Consider the following 27,373-nt stretch of genomic DNA (forward strand, 5'->3'; position numbering starts at 1 on the left):
TCTGTTCAGCAGCAGGCAGAGTAGCACACTGCCAGTAAAGCAAATGTGGGAGATATGACCAAGCCTGTTCCACACAGACAGGCAAATGTGCTGGAAGAAGCATGGGCAGAACTTTTCAACTAAGAGGTGCTAATCCTCATCCGTCTAGCACAGTTCTGTAATATTGGACAAGGCCTTAGAAGATTCAAAGCAATCCTCATTTTCTAGTCTACTAAGATCAGTAAAAGACATGACCTGGAGTCAAATGGAAGATAAATAAAACAGAATTATGACAGGATTTAACAATAGCAAAGGAGGGGCAAATAAAGCAACGGATGAAATTCAGCACCAATAACTACAAAAGAACAAGGAGAAAAATAATCCCAGCTACACGTGTGGACCAAAAAGCTTCCTTTTGACTCCTCCCCTTAAATGGAAATGGTCTCTTTGCAAAGCTTCTGATAGAATTAATGGATGAACATTCAGAATTAGCAGAAAAGGACTGCAGAATAAGACTGAAAATGCTGTAGACTCAGGGTTTGCTAGTACCTCGAAAACTGCATTCTTAAGGGCCTGTTAAGTAAAGTCACAGAACAGTGACAAAGTATAGCAGGGGAGCAGGGGGAAGACAACATATAGGCCTGGACTCTTCAGCTTAGAAATTAGATGACTGAGTGAATGAGTGCCACAGAGAACGTGAACAAAGAAAAGTTACTCACTGTGCCTCAAAAAAAAAAAGTCCTGTCCACTGAACATAGTGTGCCTGATATAACTTCCAGCTCAGAAAGTCCCTAACCAGGACTTGCGGAAAATTGGGTAATACAATGAGAAGAATGATTTAGTTTGTGCCTCACTCAAACTCATTCTTAAGCAGCCACGGAGGGCCATGAGCAGCAACCAGGTACAATCCAGACTGACCTAGGACTAAGCTGTATCTGACAATTTAAGAACAATTTGTTCCAAAACCACTGTTCACCTTCCATAAACATCCCTCCAGACTTTTAAGTTCAGCTGTAGATAGGTTCCAGGTTTTGGAAAGTACGTCAGTACTTTTGTGGGGCCTTAGTAAAGCTGCAAGACAGGACATCGCCATCAGGACTGACAATGTAGGAAACCCATCAACAGACATTGTGCTTACTGGGCACAAGCTGTTTTCCACAGCCTTGGCACTCCTATCACAAACTAGTAAGTGCCTGAACAGGGAAAAAGAAACCTCCTGGCACCCCACTCAAAGTAGTCTGCCTGATTATCAGTTTTTCTTTTTGCACTATCCATTTGCAGCACTTTGCAAAATACAGCCTCTCTGAACACAACAGCAATGTAAGAAAAAGATTCTGCGCCATTAAGCAATAAAGCATGGCACATTATTTCCTGGTTCAGAAGACAGGTACCAAGCCTGTGATTTTCCTGGAACATAACCAAGGGTCAGATGTTGAGTTCTGGCAAGATATAAGGACTGAGGAAAGTCTGAACTTTCTTTAGATTGCCTAACATTTAGCACATGAGAGACCTTCTATGCTCCAGTACCTGGAAACTGAAACTAGAGGAAAGAACAGCAGATAAGATTAGGGCGGGATAAGCAAGAGAGAAGAAAGCAGCAAGCAAAATATTAAGTACATCCTCTGGAAATGATGTCTTTGTTTCTCTTGCTCCTCAAGACACCCAGAGGTGACTGATACTAAGACAAATTGGAATGTAGAGGAACATTATTAGGAGTTAGGATCTGAGTACTAAGGAAATAAATACTAGTATGTGTGGTTTTCTCTGAAATGATAACATGTTTTTGGGTGACAAGAGCCATTCAGTTTTTCTGATTTTTACTGAGTAAGAAAGAAAAGTCATCTAATATTCACCACATCCTTTGAATACAGTTTACACCATACTTGCCTGTGCATCAAACATAAGGCAAAACCCACCAAACAGGTACTAGTACTGTAAGCACCAGAGGAAAGCATTGGGGCTGTATGAGCAAACCATGCAGCAGAGCCTGGTAAAAATTACATTCAGCAGCTGAGGTTGGCTGTCTACCAGCCCACAAGCTTACACTTTGCAATATCATCAGGGGTTAGGCAGGAAGGATCACTGCCCTCAAATTAAGAGCCCTCTAGCTTCAGTCTCCTGAATAATGAGGATTACTCAGGTACAGGTACAGAGTGGAAACTAAGCTATCCTTTTTGATTCATTAACAAACTGAACCACATACATGAAGGTAAAGTTCAAAGGAGGCCATTGCATCTGTGAAATTTTTCATTCACTTTGCATTACTGTAGAGCTTCACACAACAGAAAAGAACGCCTTTTCTTCCTGGAATAGCAAGTTATTCTCTTTTTCTCCTCTTCTCAAGTTCTCAAGCATATATTCCTTTATCACTGATGCTCTATCTTGTCATTACCTCCACATGGGGAATTTTTTAACAGCAAAAAATATCAGTGCCTTTACTATTTACTTACTTTTACAAAGCACTCGTTCACTGTCTGGGTCTGTCCAAAATTTAATCTGTATATCCTAACAGGCCCCTAAAGTTACAGCAAGTCATCCTTCAGATTATTGAAAAAATAAAAATCTCTGTATTCAACATTGTGGCAGCTAGCAGCCCTCCCTGCTACCCAGTACTCCTAGCAATTTACCAAACAGGTACAATGGATGAAGACTGGCAGAGACAAGTATCACCTAGAAGTTACTATGCAGATTGAAAAGAAGTGGTTGTAACCTCTTCACTTTCATTTCTTGATCCCATGTTAGTGTAGGATTGCCACCAAGGGAAACACTTCCAGGCCTCCCACATACTGTAGGTATGCATCTGCAAGAACACCGAGTGAATGTGGACAAGTGATTCACCTCAGTTAACACCTAATGCTAGTGTTAAATTGCAGCAGTTCATTCATCCAGTTTAGGAGTGAGGTGGTCAGCCAGGTGATAATGGGCAGCTTTTTCTGCTGTTCCAGCTGCAGCTTAATTGTGCATGAAGTTATGATCTTAGAAATACAGTTAGTTTTTAGGACATTCCTTATGCTGTTTCTAGATAGCTAATAAAGGGGTAGATGCCTGATTCATAGCTTCATGACAAGAACTAGAGAAAACACGCACACAACACACAAACCAAGTGCTTTATGAACTCCAGAAAGACCAAAGCTGTCCTTATCCACCTTTATGCAACCAATGCCAGTCAAACATTCAAAAAAACCTCACAAACTAAACTAGCTCTTGCAGCATGTCCTGATTTCACCTTTCTCCCATTTTGCACAAAGGTCCCACAGCCTCGTGCTCAATACGAAGAGACTGCCCAATATTGAAACATTGCTAGCAATACATGCAGACTGTGTTCTTCACTGAAGAGACTGTGCATCATCACGGTAAAAACTTCTTGGAGGGCCCATCTACCTAAGAGTTCATTAAAAGGTCCCACACCCACCCATTCCAGAGAAAAATTGATCCCTTCAAACATATTTAATAAAATTTTCTTCAAACAACTGATGTCTTGGATAAGCCACAGCACTTTGAAAAGGCTCAAAATGGGCCAATTTTCACCATAGTACAAAATACAAAATGGGTCACCTAGAGCAACACCAACTGATCCTTACAAATACAAGAGTTCTCAATCATTTATTCTTCATACATGAACAAAATGCTGCTTGGAAAGGAGCACTTTCTTATGAACAGAAAGACAAAAGCCATTTCCCTTTCTCCTTACTCATAAACCCTATGCACTCTTCCAAAGACATGGTTTCACTGATGAGCAAGGTTTACTACTCCCTGTTCCTGTCAACAACCTTGCTGACCTCTGTCCTTACATGAAAATACATAACAAAGCTCCCTCTGTTCTTGTGATGGATGTGACTGCTTTCTGAAGTTTAATGTGAACATCACAGACATCGACATTTGTCCACAAGATAGGTATTAAGACAGATGTAATGCACTTTAAAAGATTCTTGCAAAAATATACACAAAAATCTAGGTACTGCATTTACAAAAAAATAGACACAGTGCAGCAAGTTTATCAAATGACAGAGCAGCAGGTCACCCGTAAGTTGATCTCACTGCAAATCACAGATCCACCTGAACACTACTGTTTGTTTACATCCACTTTATACAGCTGGATTATTTCTGCATCTCTGTTAGTCCTGCAGTTGTTTTCTCTCTGAAAAAAAAAAAAACAAACCAAAACCAAAAACGCAACACCACACCACCGCAAAACCCCCACAACTTTTCAGAAGCCTTATGGGTAAATTTAAAAATCTGAAATCCCCCAAAAGCTAAGCAAAAGACTTATCAATCTATATATATATATATCAAAAGGCTTTAGTTAAGCATTTAATTTTGAATTTGATAATTTTATTTTCTTTACAATTCCCAACCTTCCCCCCCCCCCGGCAAATTTACAAGTACATACAGTATCCTAATGTTTCTGACTAGTGAGTAATCTAGGGAACACCAGTATCATTCATAGCCTTTATCTAGATCCTTCTGTATATACACATTTCTTTATTCTAAATAATGGCTGTTATGCAGCTTGTTTTCAATTTCAGATGCAAGCTATAGCATGAGGAACCCAGAAAAACCTGTCTTTGGGGTCAACTACATGGCCTTTTTCAGCTGTAGAACTCCCCTAGGCAGCAAACTGCTTAAGTCATAAGTAATCACAAACAAAGGAATACAAGGTGCTGAACTCACACTCTGTTCCTCTATATTAAGCTTTTTCAGCCAGCTCTTAATACATCTCATCTTCCCCCAGGATATCCTATGAAAAGTAGTTGTGTTTCCTTCTTCATGCACCTGTCTTGGAGTTGTGACAAAGCTCAAATTCCTTCTGTAGTCAAAGGAAAGATAAACCCACACAGATAGGCAATGTTTGTCTGCATTGGTTATCTGTGTGAACAATTCTTTATTCCGGGCCATCTCGTATTTGGTTTACATGGCAAGGTTTTGGTAGCTGGGGGCTACAGGGCTGGCTTCTGTGTGAAGATGTCAGAAGCTTCCCTCATGTCTGACAGGGCCACTGTCAGCTAGCTCCAAGACAGATCCGCTGCCAGCTGAAGCTGAGCCCATCAGCGATGATGATAGCACCTCTATTGTAACATATTTAAGATCCCCATCTTAACTGCTGCACAACAGCAGTCAAGAGAGAAGAGCAAGAGAAACAATTCTGCAGACATCAAGGTCAGTGAAGGAGGGGTAGGAGGGGCTCCAGGCACTGGAGCAGAGATTCCCCTGCAGCCCATGGTGAAGGCCATGGTGAGGCAGTCTAATCACCTGCAGCTCATGGAAGTTAACAGTGAACAGATATCCACCTCTGTGGCAGCCTGTGGAAGAGCCCTCCACTGGAGGAGGCAGATGTGCCCAGATGAGGCTGGACTCCATGGAGATCCCACACTACAGCAGGCTCCTGGCAGGGCCTGTGGCCCTGTGGAGAGGGGCCCACACTGGTGCCGGTCTTCTGGCTGTCTCTCATGGGTGGAACCTTATGCTGGAGCAAGGAAAGAGCATGAGGAAGGAGTAGCAGAGACAACATGTAATGAACTCACTACAACCCCCATTCCCTGTCCCCCTGAGCCATTTGGCAGGATGAAGTGGAGAAGTCCGGAGTGAAGTTGAGCCTGGGAAAAAGGGAGGGGTGAGGGGAAGGTGTTTTAAGATTTGCTTTTATTTCTCATTATCCTACTCTGACTTTTGCTTGGCAATGAATTAATTTCCCCAAGCCGACTCTGTTTTGCCTGTGACCATACTTACTGAGTGATCTCCCTACCCTTATCTCAACCCACAAACATTTTGTTGTATTTTCTCTCCCTTGTCTAGTTGAGGAGGGGGAGTGACAGAGCAGCTTTGGTGGGCACCTGGCATCATGACCAGAACATGATAACTTTCTTTCTCCACAGGATTTCATTTTAGTTTCCACAGTTTCTTATTTTTTATATTCTACACAAACAAACCACACTTGGGAACTCTCTTCATGTCTCCTAATTCAGAAATAGGCTACAGGAGTAATCAGCTCACTTTTCTTTCTAACAGATTTCTCAGTATTTCCTTCTCTGTAGTTGCCAATTCTCAACGTCTGATATTTTTTTCTTCAAACTTGGTATGTTATCTCATTTCCTGGTGGTCTTGTCTGGCTAGTTATCACCCACTCTCACACTGTTCCATCAGGAGTTCCCACAATCCCAGCACACTCTTACCTTTCTCAAGTAAACAAGACCCAGCTCTCCCAAACACTCCTATTACCATAGCTCCTTGTTGTCCAACTGATACTCATGGTAACATCTGAAAGCAAAAGCAGCAACACAGATGCATGTCAGCCAGTACCTATGACATATCCACATAGCTCAGCAGTTTTCAGTTGTTCATCTAGCAGCTTAACAGCAAAAATACCCATTTGAATTCAAAGTCTATTAGATACACGAAAACTTTCAGAAAGAGGGCAAGTTTCTGCAATTATACCCAGTCTATATGGTCATTTTAAGTGACTAACTTCTTCTGATGGGGACTGCTATTACCAGTATTTTGTAAGACCGAACACATTACCACTTTTGCTTTTAAAGAAGGCATACCTCTATCCAATTCGGAACAGAGGGCTCTCATAGTTATGCACAATGCATATACACGCATAATACATATACAGAGATTTAAAAATACATATATAGTTTAGGCATATTTCAGTTGAAGCCAAGATCTCACGAAGTGTAAAACTGGAAGAGAAGTATCTAAGTAGCCAGGTCAGCCAGCCCAATAGCAAGCCATTAGCAAGCAGAGTTACATATTGTAGACAAGTTTCACAAAAGAACCCCATAAAGTTTACAACGCATTCAACACACACAAATATAGGATGCTCTAGACCAGTTTCCTCCTCAGCAGTACCTCTTTTTATACCTTAAATAATGCACTGAGGTAATCAAAAGTCAAAGAATGTGACCACTGCTAAGATATAGATCTTTTTAAGAGATACAGAGGTGACTATTTTAGACATTTAGATGTGTAAGTTCATGTGTCTGTCTGTGAGCATTCCCACATGCACAGGGTGTTTGTTACTAGCAGCAAATCGAACAACTGAAAATATGCAAGGCAAAAGAAAGTTAGAACCTAAGACGTTGAATTTATCACCAGTTGTGCATGTTTTGAACTCTAAACACTTCTTTGAGAGCATCAGTATGCTAATAACAGTAATAGCAAGTGGAAAATAGAGAATATTCAACAGAAACATAAATGTATATTTAAAGGAGACTGAATGAAAAACAACCTTGAGACTTATGAGATACTCATCTTTGTTTCAGCACACTACCCTTTTCTCAGGGCTGCTCCTACTTCAACAGCCTCTGGGACATCTCCAAAAGCAAAAGGAAGCCTTCTAGTAGCCTCTCCATAGTAATGAAGATCAGCCACTGGACTGTCGGAAGTCTATGGGAATAATGTCTCCTGCCTCCCCCTTTCCAAATGCAGACCTCACAGAGCAAGAGCACATCCATCTCCTTTACCATAGGCATAAACAGTGAAATCAACAAACACAGACCAACAGATCACCGATCAAGTCTGTTTTCGTGATAACTGATTTGCCAAGTTTAAGTCTAAGTGTATGTGGGTAATGATGAGAATTATACCTACACCTCTGAAGACAGCAGAGCAAATCTGCTCCTGAAAACCTGCCTGCACCTGCTCTGTTTCACAATGTTTTTTGGGAAGTAACATCTGCATTGCCTGGGTGAGTAAACTTAGAATTTAAGCTCTCACTACCCAAGTTTTTGCAACACAAAATATGCCATATCCAGAGCAAAACTCCAGTTCAGACATAACTAGAGATCATCATCTTTTTGTGAGTCATAAATTCATAACAACAGTAGTTTTCTTCACGTGCAAAAGCGTTCCTTGTTAATACTACCAAAACAGACGTCTAAGCCCAGTTTTGCCAGTGTTCATACAAAATCCTCACAGGGAATCCAAGCAGTTGGTGTTAGACAGCATTTTGTTTACCAGAGCTCAAAATCACTTCCACATCCCAGAAACATGTCTCCCAGAGGTGTTTTTTCCACCTCAGCCTGCTAAGTGTATTCTCCATCAAGCCCTCTGGACTGCCCTAGAGAACAGATACCCTCATGTCCCAGTTTCCCCTCTCCTAAGGCTGTATGATAGCTCTCTCATTTTGGAGCCATTGCTCCTATGATAACATAAACAGCCCCAGTGGCCACAAGAATGCTGAACAAAATAATCTGCAAGAGGTGCAATTCAGCTGACCAAAGTATTTTTATTACACTTTCATATTTGTTCCTTCAGCAACAGCCTTGAAAAGGACATCCTTAATTGGGACAGGATGTAGCAAAAGCAAAGAAAAAGCCTCAAAAGCCATGAGGTCAATCCAAGAAGCTCCAACATGACTTGTTAAATGAGCTGAGGAGCACAAAATTTTTGAACACAAGGAGCAACAAAACAAAGAACGCAAAAGTTAGGCAATGCAAAATAAAGGCATAAACCACGAGTATTTTGTAGGAAATTGCCTCTTAATTTCATCACATGGACTGTCAGGACAAGGAGGCTGAAGCACTCCAAAAAGGCACCACATGGGCCTCCAACATGACCAGAAATTTCTTTTCAATACCAAACATAACTGTTAGAAACTTCGAATTTCAAGCATCCGTGAGCTGGTGGTCTACATAAGGGAAGAGGCAAGTGTATCTGTAAGCAGCAATTCTTTAGGTGAACTGTGTTACAGAACCCTCGAACAATGGGGTTATCAGGCCAAAATATTCTTATCAGTGATATATCCTGTTTCTCAGAACAGGACAATCTCTCCCAGGATGAGTAATTCAAAATCACTTTTGTGTCTGAGAAGATCATCTTTGCCATTTTAGCTATACTGACTAAGTTAGCATAGCGTAACTTTCTAGCACAGACAAACCCCAAGCAGTAACTCCAAAGATGCTGGATAATAAACATCAAAGCATGTCAGTACACAGACATTCAACAATAGTAATCCCAACTGTACTAAACAGTACTGAAGTATTTTCACTTATTGCTGTCTACAGAGATCATAAAATCTTTAGTGGTTATTGTAGTCCCACTCTCTACAGAGATGCAATAAACCTTAGCCAGAATTTCTTGTCCAAATTGTACAAACTCAAGATCTTCAGAACATCAAAATAAAAAAAAATTAGTTCAGTAGGCAATCACTTTGCTATCTCTTTGCTGGACAATCCACGTTAATCTGAAAATCTCTAGAGATACAAATGGCCTCCAAAACTAAATATGGACCTTGAAAACAAAGCCCTCCTATGGCCTTGTACAATGACAGAATAATTTCCTATGTCTTGCCTTCTGATGCAGACCATTAAACTTCTTTGCTACTCCTCTTTTTGAAATTATTAAACTTGAGGAAAAAAATCCCAAAAGGGTAAAACAGCAGAAAAGGGAGAAGCACAAAGGTACGGAAGAACTAAGCTACTAGAAACTTTTGTCTCTTTGGGACCTCAATCCCAACAGAAAATGTAGCATCCAAAAAATAACTGATAGGAAACATTTGACCTAACACAGAAACAATGTTAAAGAATAATAAATGAAACAAAAGGCACAAGTTTCTGTTTTAAAATGCTTTAAGGTCACTTTTGCCCCAACTTAACTGGAGACTCAGGAACTCAAGAAAATTCTGGTAGCCTTTTTTGGCCTCACTAACCAGCCTTGCCATACAGACGGTTAACAAGAGATACAGATGACACTTCAGTTAATTCACATTAAACAAGTCCATAAAAGTACGGGCAACTCATTTACTTTGAAAATTCTCTTCTATGACATAGATCTTTTCAGAGTGAGTCAAAAGAAATCAGTAGTTACATGAGCAGCAGATTTAATGAAAACTGGTTTTCATGGATTTTTGTTCTGTATTTTTACATTCCCTGCCTACAATAACCCAGTCTTTACAATTCCCCTTCCCTGCAACTCCTTTGGTTTCCCTAGTCCTTGATACAGAGACACAAGAAAGAATGGAGGATAAGACAGGCCATACACTGCAGCTGTTTGGAAGCAAATCACTGGCCAACTGCCCAGAAACTACCTATGTCCATGGCTCAGTAAGCCAAAGAGGACAGCATCAGCACCCTTCACAGTGTTTTCTTCAGGTCGCAGACTAATTTATCTGCTATTTAACCAGTGATTCTTACAATTCTTTTTAAGAAATTAAAAAGCCTCTCTCAACTCAGAAGCTATTTACACAGAAACAGGACTAAAAGAACAAGTGTGACGGCTTCACATAGAATGCCAACTTCACATTTACATGGGAAGGCAAACTGAGGAAGTCATATACCACAGGTTTTTGCTCTTTGCCTACTTTGTGCTATGCTTATATTTCACGTTACTGACTGAATTCTTGTTTGTACTACTTTTCCTTAAAAATACTCTAGATTTATGCTCTAGTAGACTTATCACACCATAAATACTGGTTAGGTAAACACCAACAGAAAAAGATGAAAATACATCAGTGAATATTTTCTATGTTTGTATTTATTTGTACATATTATACTCACATGCCCTACAAGCCTGAAAAAACCCTTCCATTATTGAACAGCATATCTCTCAATTAACTTATCTGGCACCTTCTGAGAAAGTGTACGAAGTATGACAGCAAAGACCAAGGCTCAACACCCCCTACACTTCTAAGACTGAAAAAAAATAAAAATTGAAACACACATCTTTGTCTGGCAGAAGAAAACTGACTGCTTGTACATAAAACAGCAAGTAAATTAATTTGGAAGAAGGGTTGAGAGGCAGAAACATAGCTCTGATTTCGACACTCCTTTAAATACAAACAGCTACTGATGCTTTACCCAAAAGCATTTATACAAAAAATACCCATTGCAAAAGGCGGTTTTGGGTGTGCAGGGAGGAAGCATATTAATATGATGAATGGTGAAAAAAATCAAGGTTAAAAAAAAAAAATCTCAGAAGACAGAGGTGACACTTGTATGCCTAAGCAAATCGAGTTATCACCACCGCTTCTGACCACCTGCAACTAAACTTGTCACAAATTACTGCTAATTCTTGTTGTGATTTAGGCCCAGTTGGCAACAAAGCACCACATGGCCACTTGCTCACTTCTCCCCACCCTTGGCAGTGGGATGCGGAGGAGAATCAGAACAAAAAAGTAAAACCTTCTGGGCTGAGGTATCGGTAGAACAACGCAAGGAAAGAAAAAACAACAGTAATAACAATAATACTAACGAAATAATACATAAAGCCAGAGACACAACACTGCTCACCACTTGGGCCCTCCACCGGCCTGCTTCCCCCTTATATACCAAGCATGATGTCAGTACAGTATTAAATACCCCTCGGCTAGTTTGGTTTGGTTATCCGGGCTGTGTCTCCTCCCAGTTTCTTGTGACAATTAACCCTACCCTAGCAGAACCCAGGTCACTTCTCTATTTACAGTGCCTGAAACAGGCGTCCCCAAGCCAAGGGTAACATGTCCGCTACAGCATCATACAGAGTTATTCAGGTTGAGGGAGACTGCTGTAGGTCACTTAATCCAATCCCCCTGACGAGACCAGGCCAATTTAGAGCAGGCTATCCAGCATCTTGTCTGGCTAAGTTTTGAGTTATCTCCAAAGTTGTAAATTCCATAATGTCTCCAGTTCTCTGCTCCAGTGCTTGCCCTCCTCCAGGGTGAAAAAAATCCTCTGAATATCTGACCAGAAATTCACGTGTTCCAGCCTGAGTCCTATTCCCAGCCTCTTGTCCTACCAGTATGCAAAAGTCTGCCTCTTACATTTTCTGCATCCTCCCATGAGGGCAGAGAGCACTGCAAGCTCCCCTGAGCCATCTCTTCACTGCACTGTGCAACCCTAGTTCCCTCCACCTCTGCTCACAGGTCACATGCTCCAGCCCCTACATCACCTTGGTATCCTCAAGCAAGCTCACTCCACTAAGTCAGCATCTGCCTTTTCAGCAGAGCTGCTACCCACCCATTCAGCTCCCACCCTGACCTTTCACATACAGTTATTTTGCCCCAGTGCAAGACTTTGCATTCACCTTTCTTGAATGCCATGAGGTCCTCAATTTTCCAGGCTGCCAAGGTCCCTCTGAAGAGTACACCTGCCCCCCAGCATACTGACTGGCTGCCAGTATGGTGTAATCTGTGAACTAACTGGAGAACCACTATTCCACCAAAGAGATATGTTGTCCAGGAATAGAAGGCTTTTTTCCCAAGTTTGTATGGTAACACCATCCTATTCACTGTTATATCATCTTCACCATATTTACCATTTTCATAGCTCTTCCTTAATCCCTCATTTTCATTATGCCCTTTTAAAAAAAAAAAAAACAAAACAAAAAAACAGCCAAAATGCAACAAATCCTTTAAGTTATTTTTCCTCAATATTCAAATTCTTCATTATAAGCACTTTTTGTATCTCATTGCACAAAAGCAGGATCAATAAGATTTATGTCCCATCTCCTCCTCCTCTCCCCCTGCCCTCGGCCTCCCTCAAAAAAAAAGAAAAAAGAATATCCATTTTTCCAGACTAGGAGCTAACCAGCATATTACAAATTTACAGACTCACTAAACATCTTCTCCTGAGTACTCCAGTGGGGGTTTCGGAATAGAACCAAGTCAATTACCTAACACAGGGTCACTCAGGATGACCAAATTTTCCCAGCCCTAGACTGATTTAAAATTATGAAAAGAAAAATAAAGGCATTTAACATTTAATTAATCAAACCTGTTGCAGATTATTGATATAAACAAGGATTTATACACATATTTCCATGGCTTAGCACCATGGACGACCAACCAAAATATTACACAGTCAGCAAGTGAAAGACCCTACAGGCACAAGAGATTAACAATGTTTTAAAAAGGAAATTAAGTTTTAATGAAGAAAGGAATAGTTTTCTGGGTGTGTTTCCCTTACTTTTTCAGTCCAACTCAACAGACACCTATACAGAACAATATCAAATATATCTCGACTCCCACTTTCATGAAATACGACACTGCAGCATGTACCACAGTTTGCTACTTCTTTACAAGCAGTCACAGATTTCTTAAGTTTGAACACACTTGTCACACCAGTGGCTAAAAGCCTTCGCTCTCAAGCCTCTAAAAATCATAAGGGATTTCTGAAACTGCTCAGAAGTCTAACCTGTATCCAACCTCCAAGATCATCTGCAAAACCAATTTCAGGTCATATCATAAACACTTTATATAATCTTGCTTAAGACCACACACAAACCACAAGGATCATACACTCCCTGGGTTTCTGACCCAAAAGGCTCAATAACCTACTACTAAATCTGCACAAAAATTCTTTCCAAAAGCTACTGCTTACTCCTGCTTGGCTTGCTACCTTATCAACTTACAAACAGGAAAAAAGTGATGCCACACGGAAGATCTATACAGAAAGCTTGCACATTCTAAAAAATTAGGCAAACACAGTTATAAGGGGAACAAAACAATCACTTTAAAATGTCAACCTGTAGGCAGGGGAAACAAAAAACCACCACAATTCAGATCCTGCAACCATTCGCACATGCTCTTAATAGAAGAAGTATCCATGTGACTAAAACCCAAAACTTTGCAGAGCAAGAACCCAGGCAGATTGTAAAAGTAAATCTCAATGTTTTCACTTTGGAACCGGAAAATGTGCCAGGTGCAAAGCAGCAAAAATAAAAAAGGGTATAACTTTCAGCTGTGCTGAAAAAAAAAAGACACAGCAGATGTTTTCAAACTGTGTGTTGCAGTTCCTTGCTCCAGATTCAATCATACAGCACTCATGCAGCTCCATGTATTCTCCAACAGACCCAACTGTTCTATATACATAAAGTTACTAGCTATACTTTGTGGTTTAACAGCCACTCCCCAGGCTTTCATACAAATAGAAGTCATGCAAACAAATACCGTGGATGGCTTTTAGCAATTTTTAGACTATTTACGGACAGTCTTCCTAACAGGCAATTTTCCAGGCATGCTGATTATGAAGTATTTTAATAAAACTCACAGAATTCATACTTTAGTGCTCAATATACAAACTGGCAGAAAATACATAACACAACTAACAACCTTCCTCCTGCCCTCCTGAAAAAAAAAAAAAAAGTGCCCTGGAGCACAAACAGTAGTATTACAGGAAAAAATTCAATTTCCTTATTCATAAGGGATATCAAAAACAATCATAAACACCCTTTAATAGTGTAAGTAACGTTCTTTTTGATACTGGCTGCACACCCTTGTGCCACAGTTGTGTACATTATACAAAAGAACAAAAATACAATTAAAGATATAAGTAAGCTTTTCTGATTTTTTTTCCAATTAAAGTGATGGAGTATGTCACCTTTTAAGATTATCATTTCACATTTGGGATTGTCCCATAAACTGGTGACCAAGCCCAAATGCTTAGAGTTCTGAGCTCTGAAATACTACAATGTTTCACTGAAGGCTGGTTATTATGACAGCCCATGTCCAGGAAAACCACATCAGCTGCTGGACAATGCAGAAAGCATCACCCCAGTCATTACAAGAGAAATTAGAGAAACGTCTTGACGCACTTTACCAACAGACTAATCACAGATGTTACTTTTCCATACATCATAGCTGCAAAGGGCTTGCATGACAGGAGGATGCAGAGGTTCAACCTAAACACAATGGTAGTGATAAAGGGAGCAGCAACCCAGGAGCTTAAGAAGCCAGGCTGTCAACTAAGAAAGATCTAGGGAAGAGTGTATTAAGAATGAACATTTGGAGCATGTGTGTGCATTTGAGAAGCTCAGAAAACAGTAACACTGTACATGGTGCTTGCTTAAATTACTTCTGAAAATACCCATGACTTATTATTTCAAAAACCACTTTCTGCATCTTTCCCTAAATAAAGCAAAGCATGTATTCATTGCTCTACATTACACATCAAGTAACTTCCAGAAGTAAGCTTTATTTTAAGTCACCAGAGCACAAGAACAACAGTGGTTTTCCCCTCAAGAATCGAGAATCTTTTCCTTATTCATGGAATTCTAACAACCAAACATTTACTGTAATTCACATGCAAATAAGAAGAAAAAAGAAGAAAAAAGTAGTTTAGAACAAGCACAGAAGAATGCAACCAGAGAGTGTTAACAAAAAAAAAAAAAAAAAAAAAAAGGCACCGAAAAAACCCCACAACAAAACAAGCAAAACACAGAAAATAAAAGGTAGGAGAAAGCAGCACTGTCATATTAGAACATTCATGCAAAGGGAGCTCCCACTGCAAACTTTATAAGGTGCTCTCTGACATTTTGGTACTCTACCTTGTTGTTATCCCACCCACATCTTGCATCACATTAACACTGACAACTCTTATGTTTAGATGACACATCTCCATCTGAACTTCTGATATGAAGCAGATGTCATATGAGAGACCACTTAAAATACCCGAGGTGTAAGAACTAAGAAAAAAGCTGCAATGCTATCGGTTGAAAAAGATCTAAAGCCTATCTTTCTCAGGGGAAAAACCATGGGTCAAAAAGATTCTGTGCACATGTGTATTTCATTTCTCCAAGATAATTTGTGAGTGAAAAAGGGTTGTATAAGCAGCAAAACTAAATATAAAAAGCAAGAAAAAAACCCCTATTTTTTATTGAGCATAGCTTTTCCAAGAATTTACAATGTTCACAATCATGTTTATTAATATTCTTTAAAGTAGTTTCTCATTTTAACCCTTTTGCGACAAGGCAAACGTACTTCTCAAACTATCTTGAGAACAGCGTTGACGTTTCAGTCCCTATACACATCTGAAAGCACTGGTGAAGCAGTGAGAGTACAAAATCCACTCTGCTGCCTAACTTTTTTTCTGTAGTACTTTCATCTTGGAAGAAATAGCTCAAAGCTCAAACAGCACGTATAATGCACCTGGGATGCCAACTTCAGATGGATATGAAAATGCAAATGTTGTAGCATTGTCATTAAATACAGAAAAATCATGCAGACATAAGAGGGAACTGGTAGGGCACAAACAAAGCTAATAGAGGCACATACACATACATATGTATACCAATAATTTTCTGTGACATTCCTTTTCTTTGAAGTGAGACTGTACTGCGCATTGAATCATCAATTATCTGTTATTAGATACTTTAACTGAGATGAGACCATCAGTTTCAAGACCAAACAAACCCTAACCAAAAACTATACAAGATATCAGACCTAAATTACTTTTCAGCTGCAAATCCATACCATATTCACTAATGCCTGTGGAGTGACACCTCTAGAAAAATCAACACACACTCACATCTAACCTTCCCTCTTGATGAAAATTAACCCCTCCCCCATTTTCTAGGCAGCCAAAGCAGTAACTAACAAAAGATGGGTGAGTTTAGCTGGCAATTGATTTGGTTTGTACATTTCAGCTCTGTATTATGTTTTTGTGTAGCCCCCAAACTTAGAGTCCTGACAGCTGCACGATCAGTTCCAGTAGTCATCCAGCTCAGATCAACAGATACTGACAATAAGTAGTATCTTGATGGAATAGACCAAAAGGATAATTCAGATTATTTCATAAGCAGATGTTACAAAGCAGAGCATGTATTTCAAAATTAAATTCTTATCTTTGGTATTTTTGCTATTATTAAACTGAAATTTGTACTGTAGAGACAATTTGGAATTTTTCATTCCTGTGCTCCTGCATATTTTACATTTGAAGTATGCCAGTATAAGCAAGGCTAAAGTTGTTCATACTGCAAGAACTACAATTAAAAGATCTGCATATTAATTTTATTATTTGTCCTTAAAATACATTTATCTCGGTCTCACACAATCTTTAAATATTTATGTCAGGGGGGGAAACATCAACATTTGCTAGCATTCCCTTGAGCTGGTTGGTGCTGGCATCTAAAAAGCATACCTTCAAAAATAACCTCATACAGTACATTTATGGCACAGAACAATTGCAGGCCATAAAATTACTGTCTCCAGTTCATATAAGCACTACATAATAACTTGCCAGAGAAAGTCGAAGTGAAATAAAAAAATGAAGTGATAGTCAGAGAAAATGATTTAAAACGTATGTACATTATCTGCACATTATAATTTGCATTTATTTCCCAAATTAATCCCATAAATATGCAACTCATTACTGTTATAACTAACTTCTTGAAACAAACATTTAATGTCTGCTAACATTAATTCCATGATTACTAGAATCTATTCAGAGTATGACTACTTCAAGTAAAAAACAAAGCCTTCTATCTTCCTTTATAACTCCAAACTAGCAAAACCAATACACCATTATAATAAATAATTCTGAGATACTAAAGGTAATTACAAACTAATGTCCAAGACAGGTTAGTTCTACCCAACAAACACGTGGTAACAGGTTCACAATATTGTGGTAATTCTAACCAAGAAGTACTACCAAGCCACTACTTTACTTATGAACTTCTTTACTTATGAATCCCTTAACCTAATTAAAATAAAGGTGCTGAAATATTAGTTTCCGATTTAGGGTTTGTTTGTTACTTTGGTTTTAATCTATTAAAAATCAATCGCAACATCCACATACTGAAGGTGCTTCACTTGTTCTGAAGTAATCTTTCCATCTTGCTTTATTTTACATGGTTATAAAACTGTGAAGGTATCACCATGACATAAATCAGAAAACTTGTGTCTATCCCCAAGCATGCTAGAATTAAGCATGACACTCACTGTAAAGCCACAGTAACTGCTTTTGAGTTGGAGAACAAAACTACACATACCTTTCATAGACGGTATAACCATGCACAACTGCTAAAGGCACAAAAGCTTACATCTGCGGATATGAACGTACAATGAGTTTTAGTACTTATATTACAACTGCTTAGCATATACAACATCAGACAGAATCACTATGAATTCAAACAGCTTTCTACTGCACTTGATCAACACATTAGTATTATCTTTACAAGGAAGTCCACCCCCTCACATTCCGCAGTTACATGTATGTTTGAAAACTGGCACTGATCCTTTCCTCAGCAGTTTCAGCCTCACCAAACCGAAAGACTAGTTATCTGCCTAAATAAGCACCTCACATTACTCCTCTTAAAATTTTCTGATAGGACTTAGCCTCATGTGCATCTTAAACAGTAACTCTAGTTTTAAAGTTATTCTAACTAAAGACTTTGCAACATAAGGAGGGCAAGCAATATTAATTAAATTTCGCAAGGTTTACCAAATGACATCCAAAAAGCTAATATGCATAACAAATGTGTTGAAGAGAAAAGCTGCTTTCCCCAGCTATAGACATCCCACCAGTATCTTAAGTACACTGCAGCTTTCAAAAGCCATCTTTCCCTTCCAAATGCTGAAAACTTCAAAATGTTAATACGGATCTTAAAAAAAAAAGTGAAGCTGAAAAGGTCTCAGAAATTCCACTTATGGACACACTTTTCTTTTTGTAGCTGACAATCTTGCTTCTGGTTGGGTTTCTCTTTTTCACTGAGGAGATGCATGTACCCCAGCAGAGGCACAGTACTTTATGGAAGGTGAAGTGCCTCTTAAGATCAGGATCAATTTCCTTAATGAAACAAAGAATCAGCTCTTCAGTGTAGCATTTTCTACCCCAATATTCTTTCACTAATTTAACAGCCAGAGACTTTCCCTTCTGTTTGGGAGGAAGAAAGAACAACAACAACAAAAAAGAACAAGGCATCACTGAAAGGTTTTCTGCTGGGGCAAAAGAAATAGTAAATCTTGCTCGTAAAATACAGTAATTTTACTGACCCTCAAAGACCAGATCACAATACAGGTTTTTTTATCAAAAGTTAAGATATTAGGACTGCCAATAGGAGACTACTGCTTTCAAGAGCATGACTAAGAGGATGCTCAGCAAAACTATCCAAGTTGAGCCCTGATGCCAGAGTTCGGTGCACCACTTTTTTCCTCTGGTGCCAAACACTTTAATGAAACAGGTAGACTTTCAGAAAGTGAGAATAACAGTCCCTCCCTTTTGAGAAAAAAAAATACATTTCTCATTCCCAATCTAGAAATCTCTTGGATTTATCTGTAAATTATGACATGTTATCTCAAAATTAGAAGATGAATCAGAGATCATATTACATGAAAACATTTTACATATTTTTGAGATCATGACTAAAACAAACATTCACCTGCTATGTTGTAAAACAATGATTTATCTTGGGCATTTGCAAGAGTGCTTTTGAGCAAACTGGTTCTGACTATTCTAGTTACCATTAAGCACAGGATCTGTGCTATTGTACATCATATCTTCAAGACAAACCCAAAAAGCCCCTTCCCTTTCTGAGAAGCAAAAGCTCATCATTTCCTAAGCCAACAGTAAGGTCTTTGTACACTAGGCCTGTGATGAATTCATTATATGATAAGGGTTACAGTTCTTTTCTCCAACAAGATTTTACAAGTCATGGGCAGTACAAAAGGTTTTACCTCCCAACAGTAGCATACTAAAATAAATAAAATAATAAAATCTCCATTTCCATATTACCTATATTGGAAGAAAGTTTTTCTCCTATATATTTTATTTGGAAGGCCCAAATAGCTAGACAGGAGAGACTGTTCTTCCCCATGTGCTGCATGGTCTCAGCATAGGAAAAGCTATTTTTGAGCTATGTAATACAATTCAAAGGTAAAAATTCAAGTTCTTCTTCAACTTTCCACATGATAGTCCTTTCATACGCCATCACCCCCAAATTTCAAGAGGAAATAAATTGTGTCTATAAAATCTAGTCCGTTTCAGATCAGATTACCATCAATATAAACACCCATACTGCAGACTCCTGTAAATCATCCAAGTCCCCAAGACGTGAGCACTACTGAACACCCATTCTGAGAAAAAAAGATATCTCATTTCTTCATCCTCTAGGCCCAAAGAACAGTGTGTTTCCTGTCCTTCTCCCATACCACTTCCCAATAACTAACTTCTTATATAAATAAACAGTTTCATTCTTGCTGCCATTCACAAACAGCTTAGGAAAAAAATTAAGGCCCCAGTCCTGAAACAGGCACTAGTTTAAATTTAAGCATGTGGCAAACTCCAATGGAGTCCTGGAAGCAGCTCTGTGTGTGTACATCAGCCCAGGTGTTGGGACCTCAGTCCTTAAAACATCGTAGCTGCAGAACAAGTGAACAACATGCTCAAAACCAGTTCCTCAGAGGGACCCTGCTGCAGGCTGTTTCTAACAGGAAACTCAAAAACACGTTTAAGGGGCAGCTGTTGAGGGCCTCAAAGGCAGTCAGCCGGGCTTCCCACAAAGACAGCCTGACTTTCAAAGCCTTTTGGAGCTACACCCAAGAACTTGAGGTGACTTGCCACTGTAAACAGTGGATTCCCACTGATAACTGGCAGCCCGCTGCGAGGGGCAGCGCCTGGTTCAGGGACACGGACACGCACATAGACACGCGCCCCTCTCAAAACTTTTCCGGAGCGCGGCGCATCGGGCGCCCCGCGGAGTCCGAGGGCAGGCTGCGGGCCGGTGGCTGCTACAGGGATGAGGGACGGCAAGCAGGGCCGGCCAGGCCTCGGCGTTGCCGAGGGCACCTCGCATGAGACGCGGCCACCGCCACCGCGAAAATGAGTAAGTACCGACTCCCAGCGCAGCACAATCTCTGACAGAGATTGTGCACAAGCCGACAGACGAGGTTGCGGGGACGCGCTGGCAGAGGTACAACGACCGGAGGCGACATCCCCAGCCCCCGCACCGCGGGCCGCCGACGCTTCACAACGCGGCATACCCACTAGCGGGGAAAGCGCCATCGCCTCGCCGGCGGCACCAGGCACCCCGGGGCTGGCCGGGCGACATACGGCCTATGGGCAGTCGCCGCGAGTCGCCTTGCTCTGCTGTGGCCGGCGGGAGTTTATCCTCCGTCCCATCCCGCTGCCCGCCCCCCACCTGCGGACGGACCCCCCGGGGTGGCCACGACTTCAGGTGCTGCGGAAGACCGCTTGGAGGCCCCGCGCGTCGGCTGCGCTGCCAGGCGGGGGTGGGACACCCAGAGCTACTCCCCCTGCCCCAGAGCCCCTTTCCTGCTCACCTGGTGGTGGTCCTCGGGCACCCGGGGCGGCGCGGGGTGCGCCGTGGCCAGCGAGGCTACCCCGGCCGTGGCTGCGCGCTCCCGACTCCGGCAGGCTCGGCCCGTGGAGGGGCGGCGGCGGCGGGCAGAGGGCGGGAGGCGGCGGTAAGCGAGCAGCACCGCTGCTCATGGCGAGTCCGGGGAAGCCGGAGCGGGAACGAGCGCGGGTCCGGGAAATTGCCGGGAAGAGGCAGGCAGCTGAAGAGGAGGTGGAAGCGGCGGCGGCCGCCTCGGTAGCGGGGGAGGAGGCAGCGGAGGAGGCGGGGGGCGGTGGAGGGGTGGAGGAGAAGGAAGGCAGGAAGAGGGCGGCGGAAGAAGCCACCCATCTGCCGTGCCGGCCAGCATCGCTGACCTGGCACAGGGGCTGGAGCAGCTCGTCGACGCTCTCGGCGCCGCGTTCCCGGCGGCGGGCGGGGGTGAGGAAACAGGGGTCGGACGGCGCCCCATGGGGCGCTGAGCGGGCCGCGACGGGCATCGCCCACCCTCTCCGGCCAGCTGGCGGCGCCCGCCTTCCTGAGAAGAACCCCTCAGTGGGAAGGGAGGGACGGTCAGCGCCAGCGGGAGCACGTGGGCGGCATGGGCGACGTGGGGAGCCTCCAACTGGGGCACAGCCGGGCAGCGGAGGCCGGTGCCAAGCCGTGCCGGCTGCTCCGGGTGAGAAACTACCGCCACCGGCCGGTTCGCTGCCGAGAAGGAAGATGTCTCTCCGCCTGCTTCCTCCCTTTCTCTGCCCCGGCCCGGCCCCAGCGGCCCAGCGGGCGGGAGCGCTGAGTGCGCTGACGGCTGCCCGGCGCCTACCCAGGGTCGCTCGCCTCCCGTGCGCCTGAGCCCGCTCGCAACAGCACTGCCGCAGAACGCGACGACCCACGGACAGCACACGGGCGCGGCAGCCAGACGCACTTTATTGTGGCGGTGCCCCCGCCGCCTCTTCGGCAGGGCGCGAGAGGGGGAGCGAGGCACGCGCCGCGATCGGCCGGGCCTCCCGGAGCCCAGCGGGTCTGGGCCCGCCCAGAGCAGACCCTGTGCGCAGAGCCCGGAATCATTCTCGCCCTGGCTCGTGTTCCGCCTCTGCGGGCCGCTGGGCACGGGCGCAGCCGTGGGCCCTTCGCCTCTGTGGTGGGCAAGGGGCTTCGTCTTTCCCGCGGCGGACCCCTCGCCCGCCCTCGGCTCCCCTCCTCGCGCCCAACGAAGCGGCACGGTGTTCCGGCAGAGGAGCCGTCGGCGGGAGGCGCCGAAGACCGCGATCGATTGGACGGCCGGGCGATTGGCAGGGGCTGCGTTCGTCCCAAGGTGGCGTGAGGACGGCGCGCAGAGGCGGCCCGGGAGAGGGAGGCCTCGGAAGAGGCGGCTTCGGGTGGGGCGGGACTGCTGCGGGTACGGAGGGCGGTGTTTTCTTCCCCGGCGGCGCCGGGCGGTGAGGGGTGCCCGGGCGGAGCAGGCACTTAGCATGTGTGGGGACCAGGGACCGCCCCACCTTGCCGTCAGCTTGGAAGATATCAGCGGGGCACGGTCGATACCGGCAGTTTACGGTGCAGGGGCAAACTGCGCCTGCCGGTTTATGCAAAAAAATCAGAGATGTCAGTGAACCGGGAATGACGGTTTATTGTTTTGTTGTCAGAGAAGCATTATTCAAGCGAATTCATTTGCATGATAGGATGCCAGGAATGCAACTACGGGTTTCTCTTAATGAGAATGTCTTTGTAGGTGCGTGCATGCGTGTTTGGCTTGAGGTAAACGGTGGCGTTTGCCAAGCCAATCCAGCTGGGTTTGGTTTTCAGGAAGAGTAAAATAATGGGAAAATAGATACCTACATAACCAAAGAAGAATCACTACTTAGCGAAATTTAATACCTAGAGGGATGCGTTTGCTTTCATCAATGGAATAACAATTCTGTGAGAGCTAAATGTGCAGCTGGAGTATTTCATTTTGCACATTACAACAGTGCTGCCTTCTATGCAATGATGTGAGTGGGGAAAGGTTTCCGCAAATCGTGCCTTTGCCAGCATTATCCTTCCGTGCCACCCTTTTCCCTCACTCCTTCATGTTATTTGATTGAGGTTTTCACCTAGAGTGGGCAAAGGTGGCCATGACTCCCCAGAGGGCTAGCACCTGTGGAACTTGTAGCCTACTGCTGATATGGTTCTTGTGTCCCAGCAATTATATAGACATTCAAAGCCTTTCTCAATTTGTTTGCTTAAATTCCGCAGAGCTAACCCCTTATGTCTCCAGCCCTGAATCAGGAAACAACTTCAACAGCTCCTATCTTGTGATCTTGTGGAACACAAGGGTCTGAGGTACTTCCTTATCACATCTTTGGCTTCACCTTTCAAAGGTGTCTGCCCCTCGTTCAGATTGCTGCTATAGGGCAGAACATGCACCCTGCATTAAGCTCCTTACAATACACGGGTGGCAGAAAGACATTAACAGAGCCACTATTGCTGTATGATGATTCATTTTCCACTCATTTCCTAGGGGAAAGTTGCTTTAAAACTACTCCCATTCTGAAGATACTACATAGGACTGTATTGTGGCACAGAGTTCCTGTGTCACAGGATTTTATACAACAGGAAAAGGTGTGAAAATAGCATCAGTCCTTCAACTAAAACAGTCTCTTAACTTTTTTGCACCTAGATTGTCTTCCAGAAATAAGCAAAGAAAAGATATTTCTGCAGTCTGAAGCCACTTCATCTATTAGTCTAACATGCACACCAGACTACAGGCTATCTGGAAGTTCAGGAAGGCTGTTTCTATGCAGTATGGATCAGCAGTCTTGCAGACACATAACCTGACAGTTCTGGTGCATTGCACTTCATTTACTTCTGGAGGTAAGGAGTTCCTTTTTCCTGTTGGTTCTAAATTTAAATTAAGCCTTTTCAAGATAATATCATTACAAAAGCTAGATTCAGATTTTTTTCCAAGTGTCTTTTAACTCAAGTGGGATGAGAAGATGTAATACCTTTAGCCTAATGCCTTATTAGGGTAATTACCACATTTGGAAAACAGATGAGCTTTTGGCAGTGTACTGAAAACCTTCTTCCGGCCTCCTTAAGGTCTTCAGGTACTTAAAGGCAAGATTTTCTCTCTTTACGTTTTAAAATAACTGATATCTTAACTCATTTTTCTAAATAGAAACAGACGGATGTCCAGAGTTAAACTCATTGATCGTTTACATCAAACAGATCCAGGGAAAAGTTTTAACAAGGTTTTTTATTCTTTATTTTCTTTTTCAGTGTTGTGACCTTTATTTTGTTTTAAAGTTTACAGACTTGAAATACTGCAATGATCAGAAAACTACTGCACTCAGTATTGTAGACTTCTTTTCACTTCAGGTGAATTCAGACCTCACTGGTTTGAGTCAGGACAATCACAAGAACATCTGACACTGGTGCAAGCTCTTTTGCAGACCAGGAATGCTTGTTTCTTCCAACCTCATAGCTAATTCTGCCTAAAAACCAACATAAAATTTGAGTCTAGATTTCTGTATCTCCAAATGGTCTGCCACAGTCGGTTGTATGGTATGATTCTCATGGCCCTTACTGTGGTACAGTGTTGAGAACAGTGATACTTGGTATATTGTTTCATTAAAAATTGAAGTTAAACCTCCACTGTGCCCAAGGCCTGAACACATACCGTCTCCCTCTGGTTAAACTTCACTTTGGAACACTGCCCTCCCTGACAGTGCCTAGGAACAGCAGAAGCACTGAACTAAAAACTGTTCATCGATAACCATGAAGTGATAAAGTAGATCACCACTCGTAAAGGCAAAATTACTAAGGTGGCCGTGCCTATTCTCTGATGTGCGTTCAAAGCCAAAACCCTTTTGAGAAAATTTTACAGCTCTTCCCATTCATCACTGTCTCTGCTTCAGATAAAGGGGTGAACCATCCTTCCTGTCAGACTTCACTGTCCTGAAGGAACTAAACTGATAAGAAAAAGAAACACAGTGGCCAGTGTGACCTCCAGTTATGGGAGACTGCTTTGGCGTAATACTGACACCTACACTGGTGCAGCAGAGTGCACACCCTGCTGCTGCTCTCCGTTTACCTGCAGGGGCCAAAGGAGTCAATTGCCTACAGGGCAGCTTAAACCAGTGGAAAAACTATGCTGAAGTCAAGATTCAAAGCTCTTTGGATTAGTGGCCTCAAAGCACAATAATAGTGATTTCTACCTCAACAGACAAGTAGAGAGGCTACCTCAGACAAGCTCTCTTGACCAGTAGGCAAAAGTACAATGGGAGCACAGCGTTTGGCAACAGTGCCAAGAGAATTGGGAGGCTGGGAAGGCAACCAAACTAGAGCTGTCCATGCTTTCTTAAGAACCCTTCTCAAACCATGGCTTGCCCCTCAAATAAATACGTTAAAGCAACACATAGTCTTAACTCTACGTGTTATCACAGTGACACTTGCCTCTTGCTCATCTCCCAACTGTCTCAAAGATGTCTGTTCTGCCTGGACCATGCCCTGCCTTTCTAGCCAGCAGAGTTGTCTTGGAAGTGAAAGTTAGACCTGCTTCCTCTCAAAGGATGAAGCACAGTGAGATACAATTGCTATATATTTGACTCATTTCCTTCCACTTCTTATATCCTAAATATTGAGCAGGCCTGGAACAACCTTAGCTTGAGTTTGAGATGAAAATATGTTTCAGCTTATGACAGTGCGTAAGGGATATAATCCTTTGTAACAGGCTTATGAATGTAATGTGTGTTAGAGTGGGCTGAGGAGTTATTAGGAAATGTTATCACTTGGTTGTACTTGCAGACAAGTATTTCAAAGTTGACGTGAATGAAATATACAGTAATTAATATGTTTCTGTGGGGTTTTTTCCTGTTTCTTCATACTATTCTTAAACAGGTTGTTCGGTGGTTGGTTTTTTTTTTTAAATAAGAAAGATGTAGTTACAGTCTGTAAAATCAGCCAGACTACCACTACAACATCCAGGCCACCCACCTGATAAATGATATGACAAATTTGTCAAGCCCAGACAAGATCATAGTGTCTTTGAAACTACATACGACCTGAATTACTCATAGGAAAAACAAGGGAAATCTCTCTTTTTGAGCATTTCTTGAAGAGATCACAAGAAGAAAGCTTGTAGGCCTTTCCAAACTGCGAAGTGGTTATAAGATGAAATCATCTCATTTGCATACATGATTTTACTGCGGATAATAGGACAGTACATTGTTATTAATCTAATCTTATTTTGTATGGAGTAATTCTATCTGCTGCTCTTCAGAAAAATGACCTTTGAATCACACTGCTTTGCTGCTTGAATTGAAAGATAGATGGAGCAAGTATGGAAAGTGGAATATATAGGAAGAACACTGTGGAAGGATATGTGGAAAGAGATTGTCCATTCCTTGAAGGGTATCTTGTCAAAGAAGCTGTAAATCAGAACATACGAAGACAGAAACCTGACTGGCAAATGATAAGAGAATCAGTGATGAGTGATGAGAACAAACATGGTCAGTCACACTAATTGGTAAGGATATGTGGAGTGTAAGACTATTGGGGGTCTTTTTCAGTAAGATTATCTGATTAAGGACCTTGCAAAATTGGCATGATAAAAAGACGGAGTGAGAAAAACATAGTCATAAAATCTGAGCAATTGTCATTACAGAAAGAAACGTGATCAGTCATAGCAGCTAATGGTCTATCAAGAAACTGCAGGCAAAGCTGGAACTTTGCCACGGATAAGGTTGCAAACCTGAGGATGCAGGAGGGGCTCAGTGGGACTATGCCACCCAATGAGGCAATGTGCAGGGGAAGAGGGAGCAGGGAGGACCAAAGAGGTGGAGTAGACAGACAAGTGTATGAAAGGGGCCAGTCACCTGTAAACTGGCCAGTCAGTAGAGTTGTCCGGCTGGGCCCTGTGCCTGATCACCGCAGTCTGTCCCGTCTGTTCTTAACTACCTCTCTGCGTAATCTCACTCTCTGCCCCATGCGTGCGAGTTCTGCAGGGACTCAGTGCCAGCTGCTGGGGGACCAGTGTGAGAGGTGTGGGTGCTAGCTGCAGGAGTTAGGCTGGGAGCGTAAGCACCCCTGGCCTGTGATGTTGGCTACTGGAGTGAGTGGGGGGCCTCAGTGCCAGTGATGGGAGCAAGGGGGGACTTCAGCCACTGGGGTGGGAACAGTTGTATCCTGAAAACCAGCTGCTGAGGGGACTGGTGTGAGTGAGGGGCTCAGCACTGGCAGCTGGAGCGGGGCCACAGGTCACAGCCTGTGTGCCTGGTGCTGGCTGCTGGAGGGGTAGATGTCAAACCTGCCATACATGGTAAGGGAGGGTGTATTCACTGTCAATCTTCAAGCTGGACCAGCTGGCAATCAGGGGGACCTTGGGTTTGGGCTGGGGTATCAGGCAGGCAGAAGGTCCGTGTTGGTATTTGGG

The 27,373-nt window shown here is 42.8% G+C and overlaps 1 protein-coding gene across 1 annotated transcript in view; it reads right to left on the reverse strand.

Annotated features, from left to right (window-relative positions):
• Positions 1 to 21,464, reverse strand: part of RNF38 (ring finger protein 38) — a 123,045-nt gene extending 101,581 nt beyond the window's left edge. The window contains exon 1 of the mRNA XM_086479107.1: positions 20,951 to 21,464. Within this exon, the coding sequence (XP_086335233.1) occupies positions 20,951 to 21,464 (514 nt within the window). The remainder of the gene's footprint in view (positions 1 to 20,950) is intronic.
• Between the last annotated feature and the right edge of the window lie 5,909 nt (positions 21,465 to 27,373).

This window comes from Leptosomus discolor, chromosome Z, assembly GCF_034619465.1.
Source record: "Leptosomus discolor isolate bLepDis1 chromosome Z, bLepDis1.hap2, whole genome shotgun sequence".
Lineage (NCBI taxonomy): Eukaryota > Metazoa > Chordata > Aves > Leptosomiformes > Leptosomidae > Leptosomus > Leptosomus discolor.